General features: G+C 38.6%; 1 protein-coding gene across 1 annotated transcript; it reads left to right on the top strand.

Annotated features, from left to right (window-relative positions):
* Positions 1-7,930: 7,930 nt before the first annotated feature.
* LOC134750980 (beta-1,3-galactosyltransferase 5-like) lies at positions 7,931-21,609 on the top strand. The gene is made up of 6 exons (XM_063686282.1): positions 7,931-8,506; positions 16,067-16,232; positions 17,145-17,313; positions 18,919-19,138; positions 19,970-20,092; positions 20,670-21,609. Exons 1-6 carry the CDS (start codon positions 8,431-8,433, stop codon positions 20,954-20,956), a joined length of 1,041 nt encoding a protein of 346 aa, XP_063542352.1. The 5' UTR covers positions 7,931-8,430; the 3' UTR covers positions 20,957-21,609.
* The last annotated feature ends 2,732 nt before the right edge of the window (positions 21,610-24,341 follow it).

Here is a 24,341-nt window from a genome sequence, read left to right as displayed (position 1 = left end):
TTTTTTCACCCCCAAATTGGTCCACATTATACAATTCCACCCCATTTTTTACACCCTTAAGGGATGATTTCGGGGATAAAAGTTATTCTATATCCTTTCCCACAGCTCAAACTATCCCCATACCAAGTTTCATCTAAATCGGTTCAGCGGTTATTGATTCCCCATACAATTTTCCACCCCCCTTTTCACCCCCTTGAGGGGTGAGTTCTGGGATAAAAAGTATCCTATGTCCTTCCCCGGGACTCAAACTATCTGTATACCAAATTTCAACTAAATCGGTTCAGCGGTTTAAGCACACAGACAGACAGACAGACAGACAGACAGACGACAGACAGACAGACAGACAGACTTTTGCATTTATAATATTAGTATGGATAGGGCAAACACCTACTCCTTTTCTAGGTAGCAGTCCGGCAAAGTTTAGAAACTTCCGACACTGAATTGGTATTCTGTCGCTTTCTGCTCGTTTCAAAAACACGTATTTTAATGCATTTCATTATGTAATTTATGTATCAGTCATACTACTATTAACAACAGAATCACACTATTATAGGATCAATGTCATGGTCTTCGAACACCTAATTTATTAGGACACATTTTTGACGAAGCGTCTTAATAGTATAGAATATCTGGGAGACATAAAAAATCAAAAATATGCGTTTTGCCAGAGATAAGACCTAGCGATATCGATTTTTCGCCCATGAAATCTCCCATATAGCAAATTTCATTGAAATCGTTAGAGCCGTTTCCAAGATCCCCGAAATATACAGGGTGATCAATCCAAATGGGTCAGTTGGGAGAAGAACTATGAGAGATAGCGAAATCTGTTCTTAGGAACCATGGCGTTGATTTTAGATTTAATAATAATGACATTCAAACTTTTTTTTTAACTCTCATACATAACCGGGAATCGAACCTGGTCAATATTCTTTATTGCAAAGATAGATATAACTCCGTAATAGATGGATACAGTCTAAGGAAAAAACGTGCCTCGAAAATCAAGAAAATTTGATTCTCGTTCAGAGGGCGCTACTAGTTTTGGCCTACAGTCGTATAGATGGCGTTGACGGTTTCGTTTGTTATTTAACAATTTTAACGCATATCAGTAAAAGAACATGGGTCAAAATCATAAAAATAATTAATGCAAATAAAAAAAATCATTTATCTATATTTAAATACATTCTATCGTATTTTAATAAATCTTCATTTTTAGTTTTAAAGTGTGTCGACAGATGGCAGTGAATTTACTGGGGTTACAAAATTTACTATGACAGTACCGCTCTAGTATAAGTTACTCTATGTTTATTGTAATCGCGTGAGTATTTGTTTGTATTATTGATCCTGAAATTTGAATGAAAAAATTGAAAAAAAATTGAATGCCATCATCATCTTCCTCGCGTTGTCCCGGCATTTTGCCACGGCTCATGGGAGCCTGGGGTCCGCTTGGCAACCAATCCCAAGAATTGACGTGGGCACTAGTTTTTACAAAAGCGACTGCCATCTGACCTTCCAACCCAGAGGGGACACTGGACACTAGGCCTTACTTTTAAAGCGTTGGTGGCCTAGCGGTAAGGGTGTGCGACTTGCAATCTGGAGGTCGCGGGTTCAAAACCCCGGCTTCGTACCAATGAGTTTTTCGAAACTTATGTACGGAATATCTTTGATATTTACCTGTCGCTTTTCGGTGAAGGAAAACATCGTGAGGAAACCGGACTAATCCCAATAAGGCCTAGTTTCCCCTTCATTTTATTAATCATCAAAATAACATAAAACCAAATAAAACACATTGTGCCCAGCTAAAGTTAAACCTTATTGTTACAGTATTGTACACAGTTAGGGCACAGAAATCCAACTTTATGATCTTGACTTATTATGTGTTCAAAGTTAATTTTACAAAAGTATGTCACACTTACCCATATTGACTTTATATAAGTTGGGTGACAATGCATTATTATGGCACACACACAGCAGGCAACTCTATGATAAACAACGCAATCTAATTGTTTGGGTTTGTAAGAATTGTCTCGATTAAATTATTAGTTGCCTATTGAAACAAAACTACCTAATATATCATTATCATTATATTTTGAAAAAACTTATCTCCTGAACCACTGACCCATTGGTTTATTGTCAGTCTGTACGTACTTACATAATTCTACCTACGAATACTAATTAGAAATTATACCTAAATCGATTTCATTTGGCTTTATGTGTTCTCATTTCTTTCATTTCACTATTAATTCCTATTAAAACTTTTAATCAGTACTGTCGAAAAAAAAGTATTTTGTACTTTGTTTTTTAATGCCTAGGTACTTTGTTTATTTTTTTTTCTACTTCAGCACTCATTTGTCGATTAAATTATTGCCAGTGAGATGGAAACCAACTTCATAAAAAGCGCGGCGCGCGGGGCCCCGGCGCAGTGTTCTTAGGATCCTAACAGCAGTGTTCTAAGGGATATTCATACAATATTATGCAACTGTTGTTTTTTTTTATTCTGACTTCTAGGCAAAGACTTACAATAGTTATTTGTTATACAAGGGTGCAAAGTTGTATTTTACCCACGAGTGTTTCAACACACGAGAAGTAAAATACATTTGCGCTCGTGTGTAACACAAAACTTTTCACCTCACTATAGCGAGGAAAGTGCAACATCCACAGGCGTTAGATCATCTTCATCACTGGAATCACTCATTTCTTTACGATATCATAACAGAAAACTCTGGAAGTTGTGTATTTTTAGGCGAGTCGGTAAGAAAAGGTTTTAAGTAAAAAAATTGTTGACAATGTTGACATTTCTGATGTATGAAATGTCAACGATGCGTTTTGAAATTGCATCGACTCAACTTGTGCGTTCAGAATTATATTTAACATCATTATAAAAAACAAACGTTTCTTATGGAATTTTAAGGTTTATGACTCAAAATCACTAAATAAAGCTAAATCTCAAACCATTTATTTAATGATAATTAAAATCGAACGAATCACTATCATAAACGATTTACGTTTTGTTATCTGTCAAGCTACTTAAACACGCTCCATCCAAGGTCAAATTACTTTCCCCACTAGTGGATAAAACGCGTTTTTCCCCGCTTGTATTGAAGGATAAAAGACAACATTCCGAGCTAGTGAGGGGAAAAAAATATTGTGTGCAACGCGGTACCTAGGTACATAATTAGGTTTGAAAATTCTCTGGCCTGTGTGATACTTTGCCCTTGAATTTTAAGAACCCTTATTATGTACCTGTTGCACAAATTACTATTGTGATTGTATTAAATTTAAGTGATTCATTTCAAACATAGACAGAGAAAATCATATATACTTACTATCATTATCTTACAGTAGTACTAGCACCCAAAAGAAAAGGATGAGTATGGTTTTTTTTTGTTCTTATTTACTGACAATTTGGTTTGACCAACTATATGTATTTTTTGTCCTATTGGGATCATGGAGACTATATAAAGGAGCCAAATCTCTATGTATGAAAAGTGTCCATCAAAAAACAGTAATTAGGCGGCGCCACCATACACCGAAATACTACCAAAAACACAGAGGCGTATTTAAAAATTTGGCGCCCCGGGCCATTGGGTCCCTGCCGCCCCCCATGACCCATGAAGCACCCATGAAGTAAACACAAAAGCATAATTTTTTCTTAGTGCCTTTCTGCAGAGCTTGGAATCGAACCTATAGCCAATTAATATAAGGGAATAAGGGTGGCTGGTGCGTCCGATTGCGGTGTAGTGCTGCCCTGTGAGGCTGAAGGCCGAACTGCAGAAGAAAGAGCTTAAAGCACTGGTCATGTCTAAGGGAGGCTGAAAGCTACGAATATGATTAAAGTTTTCTGCGGGCCCAAGAGACCGCCGGAGATCTCTCTCCGGCCGGGCGGAGGGCGAGTTTCAGAGGAGCTGAGCTGGGACAAAAACCTATGTCCAAGTAGACGAGCTCTGTATAGTGCTAAAGTCCCGGATCGTCCAATTGCGGCACTCTTCCGTGCAAAGCCAAAGGTTGATGTGGGAAAAAATCAATGTTGGGATTGGAACAATGACCATGTGACACGTGACACCAAAGGCCGAGCTATGCAAGGCCGAAGACAGAGCTGGAGGAGGGGAGAGTTTGGAATTGGCTTGGAGCTTGGAACTAATGTGATCTCGGCTCTCCTGCTACTCGACCTTTGGCGTTCGCTCCAATTAAAGCGAAGGCGCAACTTGCTGGAAATGCTGGAATGCTTCGGGTCTTCTGGAAGGCGCGACTTTTAAGTTTTTCAGGGCTCGCAACCTGACCTTTTAGTCCGCCATTCTTATTATGACCGAAGCGTCAGCGAAGGTCTCCGTTTTAACTCGGGCATTTTGCTTTCGTATGTCCAGGTGTTTTCCTCTACAGGTCGCAGATCTTAACCGATTCTCGTGAAATTTTGTGACCTGATTCTATGATAAAATAAATTTTTTTGTCGATCCAGGTTTAGGAATTTTTTCAAAATACGTAAATTGGCATAATGGACTTAGGGTCTCCCCAGATATCTCGACGCGCATTGAGCAAAAGCCGATAGTAAAAAGCTTTATGTCCGCGCAATAGGAGCGAAAAAGCAGGCGCCGGCCGATGCGAACCGAGCCGAATTACGACTTTTTCGCTCTTATTGCGCAGACATAAAGCTTTTTGCTATCGGATTTTGCCGTGTCCGCGTCGACATACGTTGGGGAACCCTTAAGCGCCAAAAGCTTCTATATGGCGCTTAAGACCATTGTGAGTTCACTGTGATAATGACTCAACGAACTAAGTTTTTTTCAATTTTACATTTTCTAAGCTAATTAATATATATAGTGTACGGTTTCCGGTTGACGTCGGCAACAGCGTCTGGACGCTGTGCGCCACAGAGGTACGGACGGCGTACACGATATAGCGGCTGCTGACGCAATGGATGGCGCCTAGATGTTGGTCACGGCGTTTATGCCGTCAAGCATGCAGCGCTAAAAAGCATTAACTGGAGCCCGCGGCCTTAAGGCCATGTGAAGAGCGACGTCACAGGGTGACATCATGAGTACTCGACGACAATCCGACGTGGGTAAAGATGGTAGAAGGCAAAGGGGCGTAAACGCACTGTAAAAATTGTTATGTCTACTGGAAGTAGACAACGAATAAGTTACTTACTTGAAATTAAATTATGTCTAGTACCAGTAACACCACAAAAAATAAATTGGGGCGCCACAGAGGCACCCAAAATTGAAAGCAACTGAAAGGCAGCGGCGGCCTGCGCCGCCCCCCGCAGCCTGCCGCCCCGGGCCATGGCCCCCTTGGCCCTAGGGTAAATACGCCCCTGCAAAAACAACCTACGTAATTTGGCCGGGTTATTTGTTGCCTTATATGGTTCATGTTATACTCATGTCCCAGAGCCTAACTAGCGCCACCGGAGAGATTAGGAACAAAGCTGAAAGCGGTCACTTTTGCAACAATTCTGCCATAAGAGATTGGCATCCTTTCTATACCATCCATAATTGGGATTCAAGTTATTTTTGTCAAAAGAGGATTGGTCAGAAACGTCAATTTCATGGAATGAAAAAAAAAAACAAATGTCACCCTACTGTTCGCGTTTGAAAAAGACATACTTAATGACAAATGTTTATATCAAGTTTATATCGTGTGTGTTGTATTAAGTATCAGTGCTAGTGTAAAAGTTTAGAATGATTCACGGTTAGTTTCACGGTTGGTTTCGACTTAAAGCGACCGGAATATGGATTGCGATTACCTTTTGTATTGTTTTCGAGCTCCCGATATTTCAACGAAAACAATACAAAAGGTAATCACGGCCTATATAAGTCTGGTGCTAGTGTATTTTTAGAGTTCCGTACCCAATGGGGAAAAACGGGGGTTGGCCTAAAGCAAAGGGGGTGCAAAAAAAGACTTAGATTTTTTTTAGTAGGTACAATAACATGTCTGTTCTGGCGTTCGCCGGCCGCTGCCGCGGCACGCTCGCTTCGCTCGCTCGGCTTCGCGCTCTGTTTGATCGCGATCATCGCGGTCAACCTAACACACTCCTCCTCGCTTCGCTCGTCGTCGCACCTATCTTGTCTCTGTTACTTAAATTTACTGTTCCAAATGATTGATTTTAATTTGTCAAGTAGTGGTTTCAACTTGCGGGTCAAATATCTCGGCCATTTTTGATTTTAGAAAAAAGTTTTTCGTACAAAACATGCTTATTTTAGCGTATTCTCTACGATAACACAATAAAAAATACGTGTCATAATAACATCACTCCGATGAAAGTGTCGGCACCCCCTTTGCTTTAGTCCAACCGATACGGGACCTTATTACTAAGACTCCGCTGTCCGTCTGTCTGTCTGTCTGTCGTCTGTCTCATGAACCGTTATACCTAGACAGTTGAAATTTTCACAGATGATGTATTTCTGTTGTCGCTATAACAACAATAACTAAAAACAGAATAAAATAAATAGGTATTTAAGTGGGGCTCCCATACAACAAACGTGATTTTTTGCCGTTTTTTGCGTAACGGTGCGCGTGCTTCGTGCGCAAGTCCGACACGCACTTGGCCGGTTTTTTAAATTTAATTTTACTAATAATGTATACAATACTTTTTCTACGAGTCATCTAAAATAACAATTTTTCAACTATAAAACCTAAATAATTAAAGAAAATTAATAAAGGTAATTATCTCAGTAGTACAAAAGACATCAACGCGTGCATAATATATGAACAGGTATTACTCATGAAATAGTCGCGCGTTGGTGTCTTTTCCACTGGACCGCGGCGCCACGTGATTGGTCAAATTCATTATAGTTGACTACAGCGTTTGCTTATGAATATTATAGTTGAGTTGGGAGCCCATACACGAAAAGTACGTAATTATAGTTTGGTATACGAAATCCTAACTCAACCATTTACAGATGACGAGTAGAAAAATAAAATATAAGCTATAGATCTAAAATTAGGAATACGTAAATATTGCATAAATCGTCTCAATTTATTTCTAATGTTGACACCTTAAGATCTCTCTACCCATTACACCGTACCATACCATGACCGTACTATAATTAAAATACGATCTACCAAAGATTTCTACCCAAGATATACCTACCTTTGGTAGACATATTTATAGGTTATATTTATATATTCATGTGAGCCTTGAGTGTCCCACTGCTGGGCAAAGGCCTCTCTCCTCCCCTTCCACGTATCCCGGTCTTGACCCGTCTCCCACTCTCCCACCAATTCCTACTTCCTATCAAAGGCGTCAAGATCATCTCGCCAACGCCGTCGAGGTTTACCGCGACCCTGGGTTCGAGTTTGTGGTTGTTTTAGCCCACAAGTCAGTCGGCAATACGGCAAACGTGTCCTGCCCAGTCCATAGGTTATATACCTTTTTCTCCTCAGCAGCTCGAACACTCCAGGGAGTGAAACAATGTAGCTTTTTAATTTAGTGAAGGCCATGATCTTCATACTTTTATTATATATTTTTTATGGTACGGTACGGTACGGTCCGGTCCGGTCTCGTCTCGTATCGTATCGTATCGTATCTTATCGTATCGTACATATTATATATAATACTTTTTTTCTGTTTATTCTGTGTAATTCGAAATACATTTTAACCTTTAATATGTTCTCACTACTGAGGTGAAAAATTATGTGTGCAACACGAGAGCAAAGTTATTTTACATCTCGTGTTTTTGAGTCCCTCGCTACTCGGGACTCAAAATAAACACTCGCAAGAAAAACCAACTTTCCTCACTTGTTGCACAAATAACTATTAAATTACTCATGCCCATATTTCGTGCGTATCGTCACATTCTCAATCACTTTAACAATATTGATAAGTTCGAACAGATAAGCCGGCGACTATCTTACTTTGTTTGTCCAAGGCGTTTAGTGATCATTCGAATTCCGCTGGCGCGGCCGTATAGGGTAACCTACGAATAGCGGCAAAAAGAAAAACAATTAAAAAATAACAAAGCGCGCGCGTCCGCGGACTCATTCGGCCATGAAAAAATTGGGCGTGACTTTGTGACTTTAGTTGTGCTACACTTCCTCTCTCTTTCGGTTTTTCTTGAAAAGAAAGAGAAGGGTTGAACATGTGGGGTCACGTCAGTCACGTAGAAGTTTATTTATAAAGTTTGTTAGTCTACAAGATTGCTTCCAACGACGATAACGTCGTTTCTTTCGAAGTATGCTCGAATTTAGAAAAAAAAACAACTACGAAAGTGACCAAGGTTTTTTTATTTCTGACAGTTACGAATCTATTGTGTGTTTATTATTAGATTAGTTATATTTAACATCGTTTAGATTATTTGAGTGCTCCAAATATTAAACTCCAGTGAGTGAAAATAAAAATAAAAAACAAACACATTTAAGGTTATAATGTCGTGAGTGAAGTGAAAATGTTAGAAGATAACATTCAAGTGAAGTGGTGACGGAATATTTGAAAAAGTGATGTTTACGAGCTGTTTTTCTGAAGGGCAGTTGTATTTTATTATTATGAGACGAAGACGGATATGCAAATTTATAGGTGAGTGTCAAAATACAGAGTTTGAGTTGTTTTTTTTAATGATGTATAGGCAGGCGTTTGACCACGATCCCACCTGATCGTAAGTGGTGACGCGGTCTACGGTGGAGCACGCTTACCTATGAGATACCTATATATTAACTCACAGTCACTGTGCATTTGTTTACCTATAATAAATAGATAAGGTAGACGTCCGAATACATGCCATCTTGAATATAATAGCAATAGAGGTAAGTAGAGAGTAGTGTGTCAATTATTGGGCATTAGCATGTCGAGCACTGGGAAATTTGGCCAATTTAGCCGTTACTATTTATTCGATGCTGTAGCAATGTATGGCGACTTTTAGGCTATTATTTAGCTATTTAGACTTTTATTGCATATAAAATAAAATAAAAGTAAAAATGGCATTCTCTGCCAGTCATTAGGCCATTAGGCCGAAAATATACGTTTTTCTATACCACGCTAGTGGCAAACAAGTATACAGCCTGACTAACTAAGGTTTGTGTTAGATTACGTCCAATTATAGGAGATGCCAACTTTGAAATGCGAAAAAAAATCTTTAACTAGTCTTACTTAAATGTTTTACATTTGTTTGTATTGCTCATATTGTCTATTTTGGATTAATATTACTTGATCTTAAATAATATTTACGGTTTGTTTTATAACAAATATAATTTAAAAAGGTAGTGTCATTTAGTTTCCGACCACTGCATTATTGAGTTAAAAATCGATTATATATTTCGTTTTTAGTTCTTAAGTTATATAAATAATTTTTAGTTGGTTTTATAGCTTCTGCCCGCGACTTCGACCGCGTATAATGATTATTTTCGTGATAAACCTAACCTATGTCCATCCTTGGGATTCAAGCTGTTTTCATACCAAATTCAACAATCCTTAATTTAAACCGGCCTATAATCAATTGTACTAAATACCATTTTATTCACGCACCGTTGACAAAGGACGTACACTAAATGCCGGCTTTAATAGGCGAAGACGAAAAACAAATGTATTTAGTAGATATATTTAAATAAAATTACCATAATAAATATTCGCCTAGCTATTTCGGTTTCCGTCCGTCCGTGGACGAAAACTAAAAATTCATTAAACTGATCATTTTTGGTTTCATTATATTTCTAAGTATACATCGGTGCTTAAAATATTACTTAAAATAGGTAGAACAGTTAATAAACTTACCATAAAAATTTCCTGCCTTAACTTTTTTCTCTTGGTTTTATGACTTCTGAAAGGCACGGATGCGTAGCTGCGACTAATAGGTATGTTTTATTTTTAATTCACTACTTGCGGAATATCATTTTTATGTAAATATATCTATTTTTAGCAAGGAATGGTCCTTGATTTTTAGACATTAAGGATTGCAATAAGTCTAAACTTGTGCGGTAAGGTAGGTTTATATTCAAATTATACGCAATTCTTTGTAGCAACTCCGTCAAGTGGACGGAAACTAGCACTGGACGGCAAACAGGCACAATTACCCTATGTGATCAAAATTTCGCCCTTACATAAAATTTAGACTTCCAAATCAATTATTATTCGATTAGACCATCGTTCTATTTCCAAAATGGATTGGCAAACGTAAACAGATCGAGGGAAAACCTTGATTAGATAAATATTTGCCGGTTAAAAGGCGAGTCATCGCCATTGGGCGCGTAACCATTACGCTAATGAAATAATATAGGTACCTAAGAACGTTATATATATTTGTGTATTTTAAGGAAATATAACTCAAGTTGGACGTCCCGTCCAATTAATTTTGCTGAGGCACGAAATTTAATATTGACCTTTAATGTCATACTCCATTTACTGGAAAATGAAAATGGTTACTGAGTGGGACCCACGGAGCACCATAGACGGTGCAGGCCGGGGTTCAGGCAGACCAAAAAGGAGATGGCGGGACGACTTGGACGCATTCTACCCCAAATGGTGGGAAAATGGCGATGACAGGGTCGAGTGGAGAAAACGAGGGGAGGCCTTTGCCCAGCAGTGGGACACCAAAATTGGCTAATAAAAAAAAAAAAAAAAAAATGTCATACTCATTATCTGTAATAGATGTGATAAATATAACTACATATATGCCTCCGGTAACATCAGGTGATTCGTCGTCTAGTTTGCCACTTACATCATAAAAAAAATAAAAAAAACAGGCTTTTGGTAAATTGTGCGGTAGTTTTCTAGGTAGCAGATTAGTTTTGGAATTAAATATAGTTTGTATTTAATGTTTACTTAATTAACATAATACAAAGCGGGCACAGGAAACCACACCTATAATCAGCCAGTTAATTAACCATAACTTATTATTACCGCCTCATATTGATAATTAGAGGAAGTATAAACACATATATAGTAGGTATTACTTTTAAATAAATTATTTCACACCATGCATAGATGATTTTTGATTTTTGATTTTTGTATGATTTTTGATTTTTGTATGACATTCCATTTAAAGTTAGTTTATCTGAAATTCTACGTGAATCATGTTTTATTTATTAGTTAATTTTTATTCTTTTATTTTTGACATGTTTCCAGTAACTTAGTTAATATTTTAGTAATACATATTTTAATTTTTAAGTTCGTATTTTAATTTTAATAGATCTTTATGTTTCAAAGCTTTTATGAGCCATGTTGCTTGAATTAAATGAATACAATACAATACAATACAATAAAATTAAGCACCAGAACATTGATAGAGGAACGTAGACAGCAGTTATTTTTAGACACAATTTCTATTTTATATATCGTATAGAACTAGTAGGTGATGTCATTTGCTAGTGTTTCATATAAATTCCATAGTGGCACATCGTTTTGACAGTTCGAAAAAAGAAACTGGGCTTACCGCGAATACCGAAGTTCACAAATTGCGGGCGTATTTCTCTGTCACTCCAGCCTTTAGTTTTTTTTCCGACCGGCGACCCCTGCATTATAATGTTAAGAAAAACCGGCCAAGTGCAAGTCGGACTAGCCCACCGACGGTTCCGTACTTTTTAGTATTTGTTGTTATAGCGGTAACAGAAATACATCATCTGTGAAAATTTCACGGTTCATGAGATACAGCCTGGTGAGAGACAGACGGACAGCGGAGTCTTAGTAATAGGGTCCCGTTTTTACCCTTTAAGTACGGAACCCTAAAAAATGCACGGTTAATTCCTTAACTTTGAGGTCTTCCACTTTTTAAATAATATTTTTTTCAACTAATTCTTTATGATTGTTTATTTTCTCTCATTAAACTAGATTATACCATTAAATCAAATACGTGTAACCTCTATTATACCGCCTTTACCCTGCATTAGCATACCCGACCCACTTTCGTCAATTTCGATTCCATGATGTCACGCTCGCCGAGCAAGGGCAAATTTCGGCGGACCGGCGCCTAAATGTATACAAACTACATCTACAGCCGTATGTAGCCGCCGTGCAGGTCTCGACGACTCAAAATAAAAAGCCAGCCAAGTGCGAGTCGGACTAGCCCATCGACGGTTCCGTACTTTTTAGTATTTGTTGTTATAGCGGCAACAGAAATACATCATCTGTGAAAATTTCAACTGTCTAGCTATCACGGTTCATGAGATACAGTCTGGTGACAGACAGACGGACAGCGGAGTCTTAGTAATAGGGTCCCGTTTTTACCCTTTAAGTACGGAACCCTAAAAAATGCACGGTTAATTCCTTAACTTTGAGATCTTCCACTTTTTAAATAATATTTTTTTCAACTAATTCTTTATGATTGTTTATTTTCTCTCATTAAACTAGATTATACCATTAAATCAAATACGTGTAACCTCTATTATACCGCCTTTACCCTGCATTAGCATACCCGACCCACTTTCGTCAATTTCGATTCCATGATGTCACGCTCGCCGAGCAAGGGCAAATTTCGGCGGACCGGCGCCTAAATGACAAATGTATACAAACTACATCTATTGCCGCATGTAGCCGCCGTGCAGGTCTCGACGACTCAAAATAAAAAGCCAGCCAAGTGCGAGTCGGACTAGCCCATCGACGGTTCCGTACTTTTTAGTATTTGTTGTTATAGCGGCAACAGAAATACATCATCGGCGAAAATTTCAACTGTCTAGCTATCATGGATCATGAGATATAGCCTCGTGACAGACAGAGGGACAGCGGAGTCTTAGTAATAGGGTCCCGTTTTTACCCTTTGGGTACGGAACCCTAAAAAACAGGCTACGATTTGAAGTTGACTGATGTAATCTTCCAAAGATACTGGTAGTTAAACGGTTAAATGTAGAAGTGGTGGTTATTGTATGGAGGCTGAAGATACTATGTACACTTTATGTATAAACCGATATCGATGGACCGACAGACTTTGAAATGACATTGTACTCGTAACTAAAATCTAACAAGTTGCTTTTTTTAAATATTATTTCTTCACATAAACATCACGCTCACAGAGCAATATTTCGGCAGGCCGGCGCCGTCTAACAACTCTAGGTTCAGTGTTACACTATGAATAAATATGTACCTAATAGTACCTATACAACGTGCCGCTGATAACCTGACAGATTTAGAAATGACAACCGTACCGTTCTTTTAAAGATAAAAATAATGTTTCCTATGTAAATATTCCATAATTTTTCTTTGGTAATTTTCGGACTTAGGGACATGGTATTTTTTATACATAAACATTTTGTTTTGTAGTGTACGATTAAGCTCTTTTAAATGATACCCCACTTGACCTAGTAGGTAACTGAATGATGAATGATCCTTCCGGCCGATTTCGACCATAGTAACTAAGCTAACTGTTACAGTTAGCACGGCGCTCGTGCGCCCGAATATGGCTGACGTAGCCGATCTTCGAGGCGAACCTTCGCGCACATTGAGAGCACGTGAGGACACCAGCCACATAGTGGTAATGAATGGAAGCAGGCTGGCGTGCTTTCCGCTCGTCGCGTTTAGCGTCGAGGTCAACTAAGCGTTGCTCCTCTAAATCGCGGACTTTGTCCACTCAGGACGCTGTGCTGCCAAACCTTCCCACTGAGAGGGCTCGATGTTGCATCTTTTCATGTTTCGTTTCTGAACATCTTTGTATCGGAGGAGTTGTCCGCCAGGTTTCCGCTTACCCTCCTCTAGTTTAGAAAAAAAGATGCGCTTCGCCACTCTCTCCTCCGCCATACGTGAAACGTAGTAGGTAACTATACTTTGAGAAACTACCGTAAAACGTGTAAGAAAGACACTCAGAAAGTAGGACTTAATACGGTGGTATTTTATTAAGGCGGTTCCCTGAGCCAGAAAGCGAAAAATCTCCTTATATGATCATGTTTTTCTCAGAGCCGTTGATATTCGTAGACGTGGAAAAAATATATGTAGTTCTTGACTATATTATCTTTAACATCATAGCTTCCCATACACGAATTATGACACTTCGCTCGATACAATTAATTCCCAAAGTAACCTCTAACTCGGACTTTTAATCCTACTTTTACTAGATGAAAAAACAATCTTAACATAAATAGTAATTGCATAGCTTTAGAATTTCGATATTGTAAGGTAACGTTTTTTAATATAAATAAAAACCGACAAAATTTGATCTAAATTGACACTTGGCGTGTATGTTCTTTCCCGTTCTTTCTTGCGAAATGTGACAAAGACAGCGGCAAACCGATGGAACGGCCTTAAATACTGGTTCGTACAAGGACCAGAAGCTACAGCTTGTTCTCATTTTTTTAGGGTACCCAAAGGGTAAAAACCGGCCAAGTGCGAGTCGAACTCGCTTTCCAAGGGTTCCGTATATTACACAATTTAAACAATGTATTTTTTATGTGAAACGTGAGTGAAATGTCTTTAAAAAACCTGTAGGGGTCGGATCAAAAACTAAGTAATTAAGTCAGACTCACACTTGACTGCAATTTCTAATAGGTTTTCCTGTAATCTATAGGTAAAGATCTATTTTGTTTATTTTTTTCAAAATTTTAGACCCAGTAGTTACAGATATAAAGGGGGGGGGGGGAATGGTCATTTTCTTGAATAACTTCTAAATTGTTTATCCTAAAATTATATAAAAATATATTTGAGATTCTTACAATGAGCTCTTTCATTTGATATATAACACGATATAGTTTGAAAAACTTTATTTTTTAATTTTCTCATTCATTCATTCAAAGTGGCCCTCATGTTAAAAATTCATTTGTTTGCGTTACATGTTAATCTTTGGGTCACAAACTTACATATGTATATTAAATTTCAGCTTAATTGGTCCAGTAGTTTCGGAGAAACAGACAGATAGACAGACGGACAGACAGACAGACAGACAGACGCACGAGTGATCCTATAAGGGTTCCGTTTTTTCCTTTTGAGGTACGGAACCCTAAAAACGGGACCCTATTACTAAGACTCCAGTGTCCGTCTGTCCGTCTGTCTATCTGTCTGTCTGTCTGTCTGTCTGTCCGTCTGTCTGTTACCAGGCTGTATCTCATAAACCGTGATAGCTAGACAGTTGAAATTTTCACAGATGATGAGGGCTCCCATACAACAAACGTGATTTTTTGCCCTTTTTTGCATTTTGGTACGGAACCCTTCGTGCGCGAGTCCGAACCGCACTTGGCAGGTTTTATTTTCACGGCTAAAGCGCTTTGGATGCCTTTTTGAGGTGATCCCTAATCTTCTTTGAACTGTATAATTATGAATAACACTAACACATAATATCTTTTCGCGAACGCTATGGCTATATAGAATTTTCTGCCTGCCGAGATTTTCTCAAGGCATTAAATTCGCTGTTCTAGAAAGTAGGTTTTTAAAGTATCGGCAAAGCGCATGTGACACTTCTCGAGTTGCAAGTGTGTACCATCATGTATGTATAATTCTTTGCCACCGACGGATATAAAAATAAATTGATTTGCTAGTTGCGTGCGATTTCGTACAAATGAGTTCAGTGGTGGTGGGTGGTGGTGACTTATCTACATCTAACCTCTATTATTAGGTTTGACTTGACCCGCGGATTCCGAGGCCATACGGGGTGTTTTCACAACATTAGACGTATTTTTCGGGGTGAATATAGTCATAATAATGAGAAACTTTTATGATGGGACTAAACTATAAAGCACTCTTCCCTTTGTAGATTTCTAATAAAGTATTATTTTATTTAACATTTGCTCAAATAGGCTTCTTTACTATAGAAATCCTCAGAATAATATTGGCGGCTTGTTTTAATATCTATTACTAAGACTCCACTCGTCTGTCTGTTCGTCTGTCACCAGACTGTATCTCGTGAACCGTGATAGTTAGACAGTTGAAATTTTCACAGATGATGACGCCGCTATAACAACAAATACTAAAAAGTACGGAACCCTCGGAGGGCGAGTCCGACTCGCACTTGTCCGGTTTTTTTGAAATCATCTCTTAAGGGGTTAAAACGGGGTTAAATTTACTACAGAATTACTAGTGCAGACAAAATCGGGGGCAGAAGTTAGTAATGAGTATCTTTAGCTAGCTTTTTCCCGTAATTGTGTCCGTGTATAACTCATCATAGCGAATTTTTCCCAAAATTGCATAAAACCCGTAGCAACAATGTGATGATGATTGAACATGTTTCAGCAAGCCGGAAAGGCCTCCTCTTCGTGCTGGCCACCCTGCCAGTTTTGTACTTGTCCTGGCAGCTCAGCTGTGCGGTGGGCCAAGCGCTGATCCCGCCGCCACCGCCAGACCAGATTCTTCACCATTTGCGGGCTAATAGGAGTTTGATTCATTATTTGGACAACATGTGAGTATATAATAGTTATTTGTTATACAAGGGTGCAAAGTTGTATTTTACCCGCGAGTGTGGAATTGAAAACGAGCAAGCGAAAGGATTCTATAGTTGAACCACGAGCGAAGCGAGTGGTTCTAAAATAGAATCCTGAGCGTAGCGAGTGTTTTAACACACGAGAAGTAAAATACATTTGCACCCGTGTGTAACACAAAACTTTTCCCCTCACTATAGCGAGGAAAGTGCAACATCCACAGGCGTTAGATCATCTTCATCAACTGGAATCACTCATTTTTTTACGATATTATAACAAAAAACTCTGGAAATTCTGTACTTTTATGTGAGAAGTTTTTAAGTAAAATTTTTGTTGACAATGTTGACATTTTTTACGTATGAAATGTCAATGATGCGTTTTGAAATTGCATCGACTTAACTTGTGCGTTCAGAATTATATTTAACATAATTATTAAAAAACAAACGTTTATTATGGAATTTTAAGGTTTATGACTTAAAATCATTAAATACCTATAAAGCTAAATCTAGTGTTTTTTATTAGATTCTCAAACCATTTATTTAATGATAATTAATATCGAATGAACCATTATTATGAGCGTTTTACGTTTTGTTATCTGTCAAGCTACTTAAACACGCTCCATCCAAGGTCAAATTACTTTCCCCACTAGTGGATAAAACGCGTTTTTCCCCGCTTGTTTTGAAGGATAAAAGACAACTTTCCGAGCTAGTGAGGGGAAAATGATTTTTTTATGATATTGTAGGTAGTTACACACTGTAACCTATTGACATGTAATTTTATATTATCATTAAATTATTATGATTATATTACACAGACGAAGACGTGGTTGGAGGTTAGTAAATGAATAAATTTCATTTCATTTTATTTATTTTTTAAATCTCCTCTTCTTTCAGAAACCTCCTCATAGAACCATCAGCAGTCTGCCAGAAGAAGGTCCCAGTCCTCGTTCTAGTGACCAGCACACCCTCCCACTATCGTCATCGTGACGTCATCAGAAACACCTGGGGGAAGCACCAGGAGACGTACTTCTTCGTCGGACTTACCCAGGATGATGATCGATTGGTGAGTATTTTGTATTACGAAAATTCCTCGTAAGTAAGAGTTCCTTGGTGAAGGCTCTCACCATTCTTCTTCTTCCCGCTAGACCTGTTCCCATTTACTTGGGGTCGGCCTTCCTTGTCCTCAATTTCCATCTAGCGCGGTCTTGCGCTACGTCCTTATTTAAATGAGCTTCTTTTAGGTCTTTTTCAACCGTCGTCCACCAGGTGGTAGGTGGTCTGCCTGAGCTGCGTTTAGTGGTTGGCAGTTTTAGGGCCAGTTTCACCATATGGTCTTCTGAACGCCTTTGGACATGACCATACCATCTTAAGCGTTTCTCCTTGACCTTTTCGATAATCGGGGCGATCTTGAAGCTTCCTCTGACATACTGATTTCGGATTCTATCCAGTAGCGTTGTTACGCCAGCGACCTCTGACCAGCGTAGCATACGCATTTCTGTGGTGTGCAGCTTGTCTAGATGCTGCTTATTGGTTGCCCAACATTCAGATCCATACAGAACAGCCGGTCTTATAGCGGTCTTATACAGATGCCCTTTCACTTTGAGCGGCATCTTTGAAGGCTCTCACCATAAAGGATTTAAATTCAAATTGTGTTAAAACTATAAATTCTTCACTCGTATTCACTTTATGACTTTGTTAGCCAATGAAGACGGGATTAATTCAGCAGCGTCGTATAGTAAGTTGGTCGATCACCGTACTTCCTTCTCTTCCTTTATCTTCTTCTTACTTTGCTTGCTAGCTTTTGAAATTTCTGCCAAACTTGATATTAACACTTCATGAAAATATGTTCTGCTGATCAAACTACGCGCGCGCCCTGCGTATTGGAGAGCCTGCCAAATTATGGTCAAAATTGAAAACTTAAATTTGTGATTCCCAAGGTAGTTTACACACGCTTCTTACAGTGCTACCCCCAAATATTTATTATTATTTAAACGAGCAATTCTTTTACTCATATATATATTTCGGTGATCTCGGAAACGGCTCTAACGATTTCGATGAAATTTGCTATATGGGTTTTCGGGGACTTTTCGCCTAGCTCAGTGCCGGATTAAGCCAGCGCGGTAGCGCGGTGCCTGTAGCAAATTATATCAGTTTTAATCTTTTCGGACGAAGTGAACTAAGTGAAACTTAGATTTTTTACGGCCACAATGCTTAGGTGCGCGGGGCCCCCAAACGCGCGGGGCCCGTGGCATTTGCTACTTTTGCCACGTGGCTAATCCGCATTATCTTTGGTGAAAACGCGCATTTTTGAGTTTTTATATGTTTTCCGAGCAAAGCTCGCTCTCCCAGATATTTTATTATTATTTGCAGACTTGAGCCTTATTTTGTCTTGATTAAGTATGTTTATGGCATAGAGAATATATGGGGCATTTTATATGAAAAGGGACATTATTATCGATGGCGCTTACGCCGCACAGCGTCGCGCGGCATTGTATTTATATCGGAGCATCGTTAATAATGGCGTAAGCGCTATCGACAATAAGGTCCCTTTTTATAGTCCCATATTTTGGTTTAACTTTGCCTAAAAGTTCTGACATCTTTATGCCCGTTAATCAGGACATTCCATGAGTCAAATAACATGAACTACCCGTCATCCTCTCGGTTCCAGGCAGACGCCTACATCGAAGCGAAACAGCACAGCGACCTGATAGTGCACGAACTCCAAGACCACTACCAGAACCTGACGCTGAAGGTGGCGCTGATGCTGCAGTGGGCACTGCACCGTTGTCCGCGGGCAGAGTTCGTGTTTAAGACTGACGATGATGTGCTGCTCAACCCGAGGACTTTGGACACAGTGCTGGAGGATAATAAGGGTGCCGCGTTGTTTGGTAAGGATTATGAAATTCTATACGGTAAAACCTCTTTAAGAAGATGATACACATTGAAATTAGGTCAGTAGTTGAAAATATCCTGCAGAAATTACAAAATAAGAGAAGTTAGTAATAAATAAAAAACCGGACAAGTGCGAGTCGCTCGTCGCTCTCGCCCACCGAGGGTTCCGTACTTTTTAGTATTTGTTGTTGTAGCGGCAACAGATATACATCATCTGAGAAAATTTCAACTGTCTAGCTATCACGGTTCACGAGATACAGCCTGGTGACAGACAGACGGACAGCTGAGTCTTAGTAATAGGGTCCCGTTTTTACCCTTTTGGTACGAAACCCTAAAAAAAGTTACAAAATAATAAATGAATGATTAAATAACTGAATTCATGAAGCATTGAATAAGTGAATTAATGAAGGAATGTGTACTCGTACGTACAGGTGTGGCCCTCGGGTGAAAAACTTGAAAAACTAATTTAGCCTGAGATCTTCTTTGATTGTGTTTAAAATACATACTTACATAGATTGCAAGTTAAAGAAAAGCTTGTAAAATCACATTTTGTCGTTTATTTTATATGATTTGTAATATTAGCTACGAAAGCTAAGCTAGCTAAGCCAATCAACTGGCGATGTTATACGAGACTAGAAAAAGCGTATTTTGTACAAGAACACGAGCACCACGAGAGTAAAAAAAACGGCAAACAAATTGCTGCTGCAGTGGTCACTAGAGAATAACCAATGGTTTTTTAGGTCTTTAATATTTATTTGATTTCCTTCCAAAGTTTATGAGATTACTAAACATGAACTTCTGATGTGTGAAATTGCTATCTCTTTCAGGGTACAAGAAAGAGAACAACGTACCGCACAGAGATGAGTATATCAAGTGGTATCTGCCTCGGTGGCTGTACAATGAAGACCTGATCCCAGAATATCTATCCGGGACCGGATATATCATTAATGGTAAGTTTGTTATATAAGCCTGTCTTTATTTTAGGGTAAATCGTTAATTAATGTTAAAGATTGTAGGGGAAAATACAGAGCCTTGTGGAACACCAGAGCTTATGTTATTGGATCAGCTTGCATCTACTAAGGCCCGTATGCGTCTGCTAGACAAAAATACTGGCAATCGATGTGCAATTGTGCATAAACCCTCGGGGAGTCCGTAAGCTTGTAATTGCAACAGAAGGCAGATGTCAGATTCAATCGAACGCTTTCGCTATATCCAGCAGGCTGTTTATAGACCAAAGTGGTCCCTGCCGCTTTATAGTGCAGCGAATCTTTATTACTTGATCCCTGGAGGTCAGAACCAAGGAGATGTTTAATCAATTGAAAGTAATTTATAGAGCTCTGGGTTTTTTGCAGTATTATGGTAATTGTTTAATTTGAGTATTTAATTATTTAATGTGAATTATCATTACCAGGCATTGGAGGAAACTGAAATATAATTCGATAAATTGATAGTACAGTAGGCATTCCGCGGTCTGACACAAACATCTGTGTTAGGTTAGAAATTTAAAACATTTTACTAACATTCCAGGTAAAAACCTAAAAGAAATCTTCACCGCAGCCCACCACATCCCTCTCATCAATATGGAAGACGTTTACTTCACGTACCTCGTCGCCAAGAGAGCCCTAGGGCACCCCCTCACCCACGACCGACGACTGAGTCCATACAAGCCTTGGATATCCACTTGTCCATACAAAAACTACGCTTCCGTACATAGTCTTAGTCCCGAAGAGATGGAGATTATATGGCCGAAGATTCAAAGTTTAGGGGAAAGTAAATTTTGTAGTTATTTCACTAGTGAGTTATTATTGTATTAGTAAACTTTTTAAGCCCTAGGGCTCTTCTCATCCACGACCGAAGACTGCCCATACAAGCTTTGGATATTCACTTGTCCATACAAAGACTATGCTTCCATACATAGCCCTAGTCCAGAAGAGATGGAGTGTTTATTTGACTGAAGATTCAGAGTTTAGGGGGGAGAGTAAGTCTTGTAGTTATTTTACTAGTGAATTGTTGTTGTATTAGTGTTATCGAAGGTTTACGTGTGTTTGTTATTATTTATTGCGTTATTGACACAATGAAAGACTAGGTTTTTAGGTTTTCCTTTTTTTAAATTTGCAATAAAACATTTTTATTATATAGAATATATTATGCTGAACCGATCGACATCAAAATCAAAGTGATTTGTTAAGATTGAGTTAGTGGAAACCGTTTTCACCCGAAATGGAAATTGTATGAAAAAAGTGCCTATTGTCAGTAGCTATTCTTCCCACTTAATATAAAAATAAGAAGTGTAAAGTGCCTATTGTAATGTAAAAACTAGATTTCTAGTTATTAAGTTTTTTTGTACTGGTATATTAAGATCGTTATCTGATCGTTACGTGTACAATCGTCATCAGATATATCGGAGCGGCCGACGCTCATAAATATCTAAACACGTCTCTATTGTCAAGGCTTTAGAGTGCGTGTTCAGATATTTTTGAGCACCTCGGCCGCTCCAATATATCTGTTGGCGACTGTAAGTCACGGTCAAATTTATAAAAAAAAAATACTTTTAAAGGAAAAAGTGTCTATTATTTCTGATGTACAAACGGACATTCCTTATTTTATACGATAAATAATAGAGATGCCCCGGTCCCTCTCTCGGCCGCAGCGCCGAATATTTGTGGTATTTTCTATAAAAAGGGACCTTATTGTCGATGGCGCGTACGCCATTATAAACGATTCTCCGATATAAATACAATGCCGTGCGACGCTGTGCGGCGTAAGAGCCATCGACAATAAGGTCCCTTTTCATAGAAAATGTCCCATTTGTTGTTGTACAGAATTAATAATTGTAGTCAGATCCATGATAAAAAGAAAATATTTTGTAATCAACAAATGCTCAAAAACACCGGAATACTGTCAATATCCAGAGAGGAAAATGAGGACTGTTTGTATGGAGAAACGGCCGTCCCCATTCCTTTTAACCATCCTCAACAGCTGTGTTCTCGTTCTCAACTCAGAATGCGTTGATTGCGAAATTCCATGCATCTCTCGCAATAATAAGTCACACGAACCCGCCAAATAGCCGCTCGCATACAATCGAAATTACGCTCTCATTTTAAAATATGTTTAAATTACATGAAACTTGGTATGAATATTTACGTAACATGTATATATGTCCTGTGTACAGTCGCCATCAGATATATCGGAGCGGCCGAGGTGCTCAAAATATCTGAACACGCTCTTTAACACCTTGACCGCTCCGATATATCTGATGGCGACTACTGTACTAGTTTTCATTGCTAAAAATTGTAATACAAATAAATTAGAGCGAGTATAATTTTTCACATGCAAGCTTCTATTGTACCACTAACTTGGATTATATGGGAGCGGCTAGGTTCATGTGAATCTTCCTGTTGAACGCCAATGACCGATATATACGCACCGTAGGTTCAACGCCAAATACCGATTAATCGGTCATAGAGCACAGAGCAACATAGACCTACATGCATATGCATAAAGTTCAATTTCAGTTTTGACACTTCGGTGACGTGGCGTCTGGATGACTGCTTTTGTGTTTGACGCGGCGTCAAAAAGGTTAAAGGATGATACGCTAGACCAGGCCGGGGCCGGGCCGGAGCTTCCAGCGGTCGTTTCCTATGAAATGCACCACATCGCCGTCAGAAAATGACGTGTCAGACGCCTCTGCCCGGGCCGGTCTAGCGTGAGTCACCCTTAACGCTGCAATAGTCAATCCTTTCCAGTCAATCCAAATGTAACCATCGGGCTAAGCACGGTCGCATTTTTATTTCCTATCACGTTCTAACAAGTATGTAAGTGCGAAGTAACAGGCGATAAAAATACAACCATGCTGCCACCGCTGTTGTCTTGTCGTAGTCTTGTCGCTATCGCGTTGTCAATGCGTGATTGCGAAATTCCATGAATCTCTAGCAGGTGCCGATAACGATTAATTCTCTTATTGCCCGATTACATTGTGTGCTTGGTTTCATTCAGTCGGGGCAGGGACGGAATTAGAAATGATGAAATATATCGTTTATACCACGATGGTGGCAAACAAGCGTGCGTATCAAATAGCAAGCGACTTAAGGCCAAAGCTTGTGGACAATTGCAAGCGCAACAACGAGTAAAAGAACATTGCTGACTCTTTAAGTAGGTACATCAGGGATATATTTAAGTAGGTATATAGAAACATAGATATAGAAGGCGAGGTCCATCGTGAATATTCATCAATATTCACGATTGACCTCGCCTTAAAGTATATATGACTGACCACTGCGCGTAATGCGCCCTTTATCTTATGAAAAAATGTTACACTTAACTCTCGCGTTTTGAACATATATTTAATTATACGAATGGGTCTACGGGTTTCCGTAACTGCAGCTGGTGCAACTCTGCTGAAACGTCGGAATTTAAGGTAGATAAAAACAATGAAATTAAATCGCGGTACTCGTTCGTATAATTAAATATGTATGAAAAAATGTTTGGAGCACAACTTGTCGCAAATTTTATGCTCTTCAATTCTTGCCTACATGAAAACGATATTGGAGTTATAAAACTTTGATATCCGCAAAAAACCGTATGAAATTTGACTGAATAACTTCCGACGCGCACACGATCTAAGTATGCGTCGACTTAAGAACGCAACAATAAAGATGTTTGTATACGAGTTTCTAGGTTATTATTTCTCATTCTCATTTTGTCTGCAACAAAGTCAAAGTCAAAGTCAAAGTCAATATAATCTTTATTCAAATAGGCCTAGCAACAAGCACTTTTAAATTATCAAGTTTTAAATATTACCTTAATCTAAATATCAGAGCAATTTATTGATGCAGTTATTATTATTCTTAAAAACATTGAATTATTATAGATATGTCAAACTTAATAATAAGAATTCACAAAAGGATCATCAAACACCAAAATTGTATAAAAAATACTAGTCTAGAAACTTTCTAGAATAAAAATCTAAATGTCAAAAAATACAGATTACCTAATATAGGTCTGCAACGATTTTGATAGCATACGCAGTGCAAGTGTTTATACGTCATAATTTCGTAGAAGTTTTACGTTTAAAATAACACTTGCACTGCGTGTACTATCGAAATCCTTGCAGATTTTTCTTAGTCTAACTTTACCCTTTTTGTGCCTAAGATGACTGGGCAATAAAAAATATATGAACATAGAAAATATGACAATTTA

Source organism: Cydia strobilella, chromosome 21, assembly GCF_947568885.1.
Source record: "Cydia strobilella chromosome 21, ilCydStro3.1, whole genome shotgun sequence".
Taxonomy (NCBI): domain Eukaryota; kingdom Metazoa; phylum Arthropoda; class Insecta; order Lepidoptera; family Tortricidae; genus Cydia; species Cydia strobilella.
This window is presented reverse-complemented; position numbering and strand designations above follow the sequence as displayed.

What these genes read in the sequence shown, in the direction of transcription:
- LOC134750980 (XM_063686282.1), top strand. Translation starts at nt 8,431, where the DNA reads ATGTTTACGAGCTGTTTTTCTGAAGGGCAGTTGTATTTTATTATTATG. An exon ending in ATTCATTATTTGGACAACAT is followed by an intron (nt 16,233 to 17,144) that starts GTGAGTATATAA and finishes CTCTTCTTTCAG; the next exon opens with AAACCTCCTCATAGAACCAT. An exon ending in CCCAGGATGATGATCGATTG is followed by an intron (nt 17,314 to 18,918) that starts GTGAGTATTTTG and finishes TCTCGGTTCCAG; the next exon opens with GCAGACGCCTACATCGAAGC.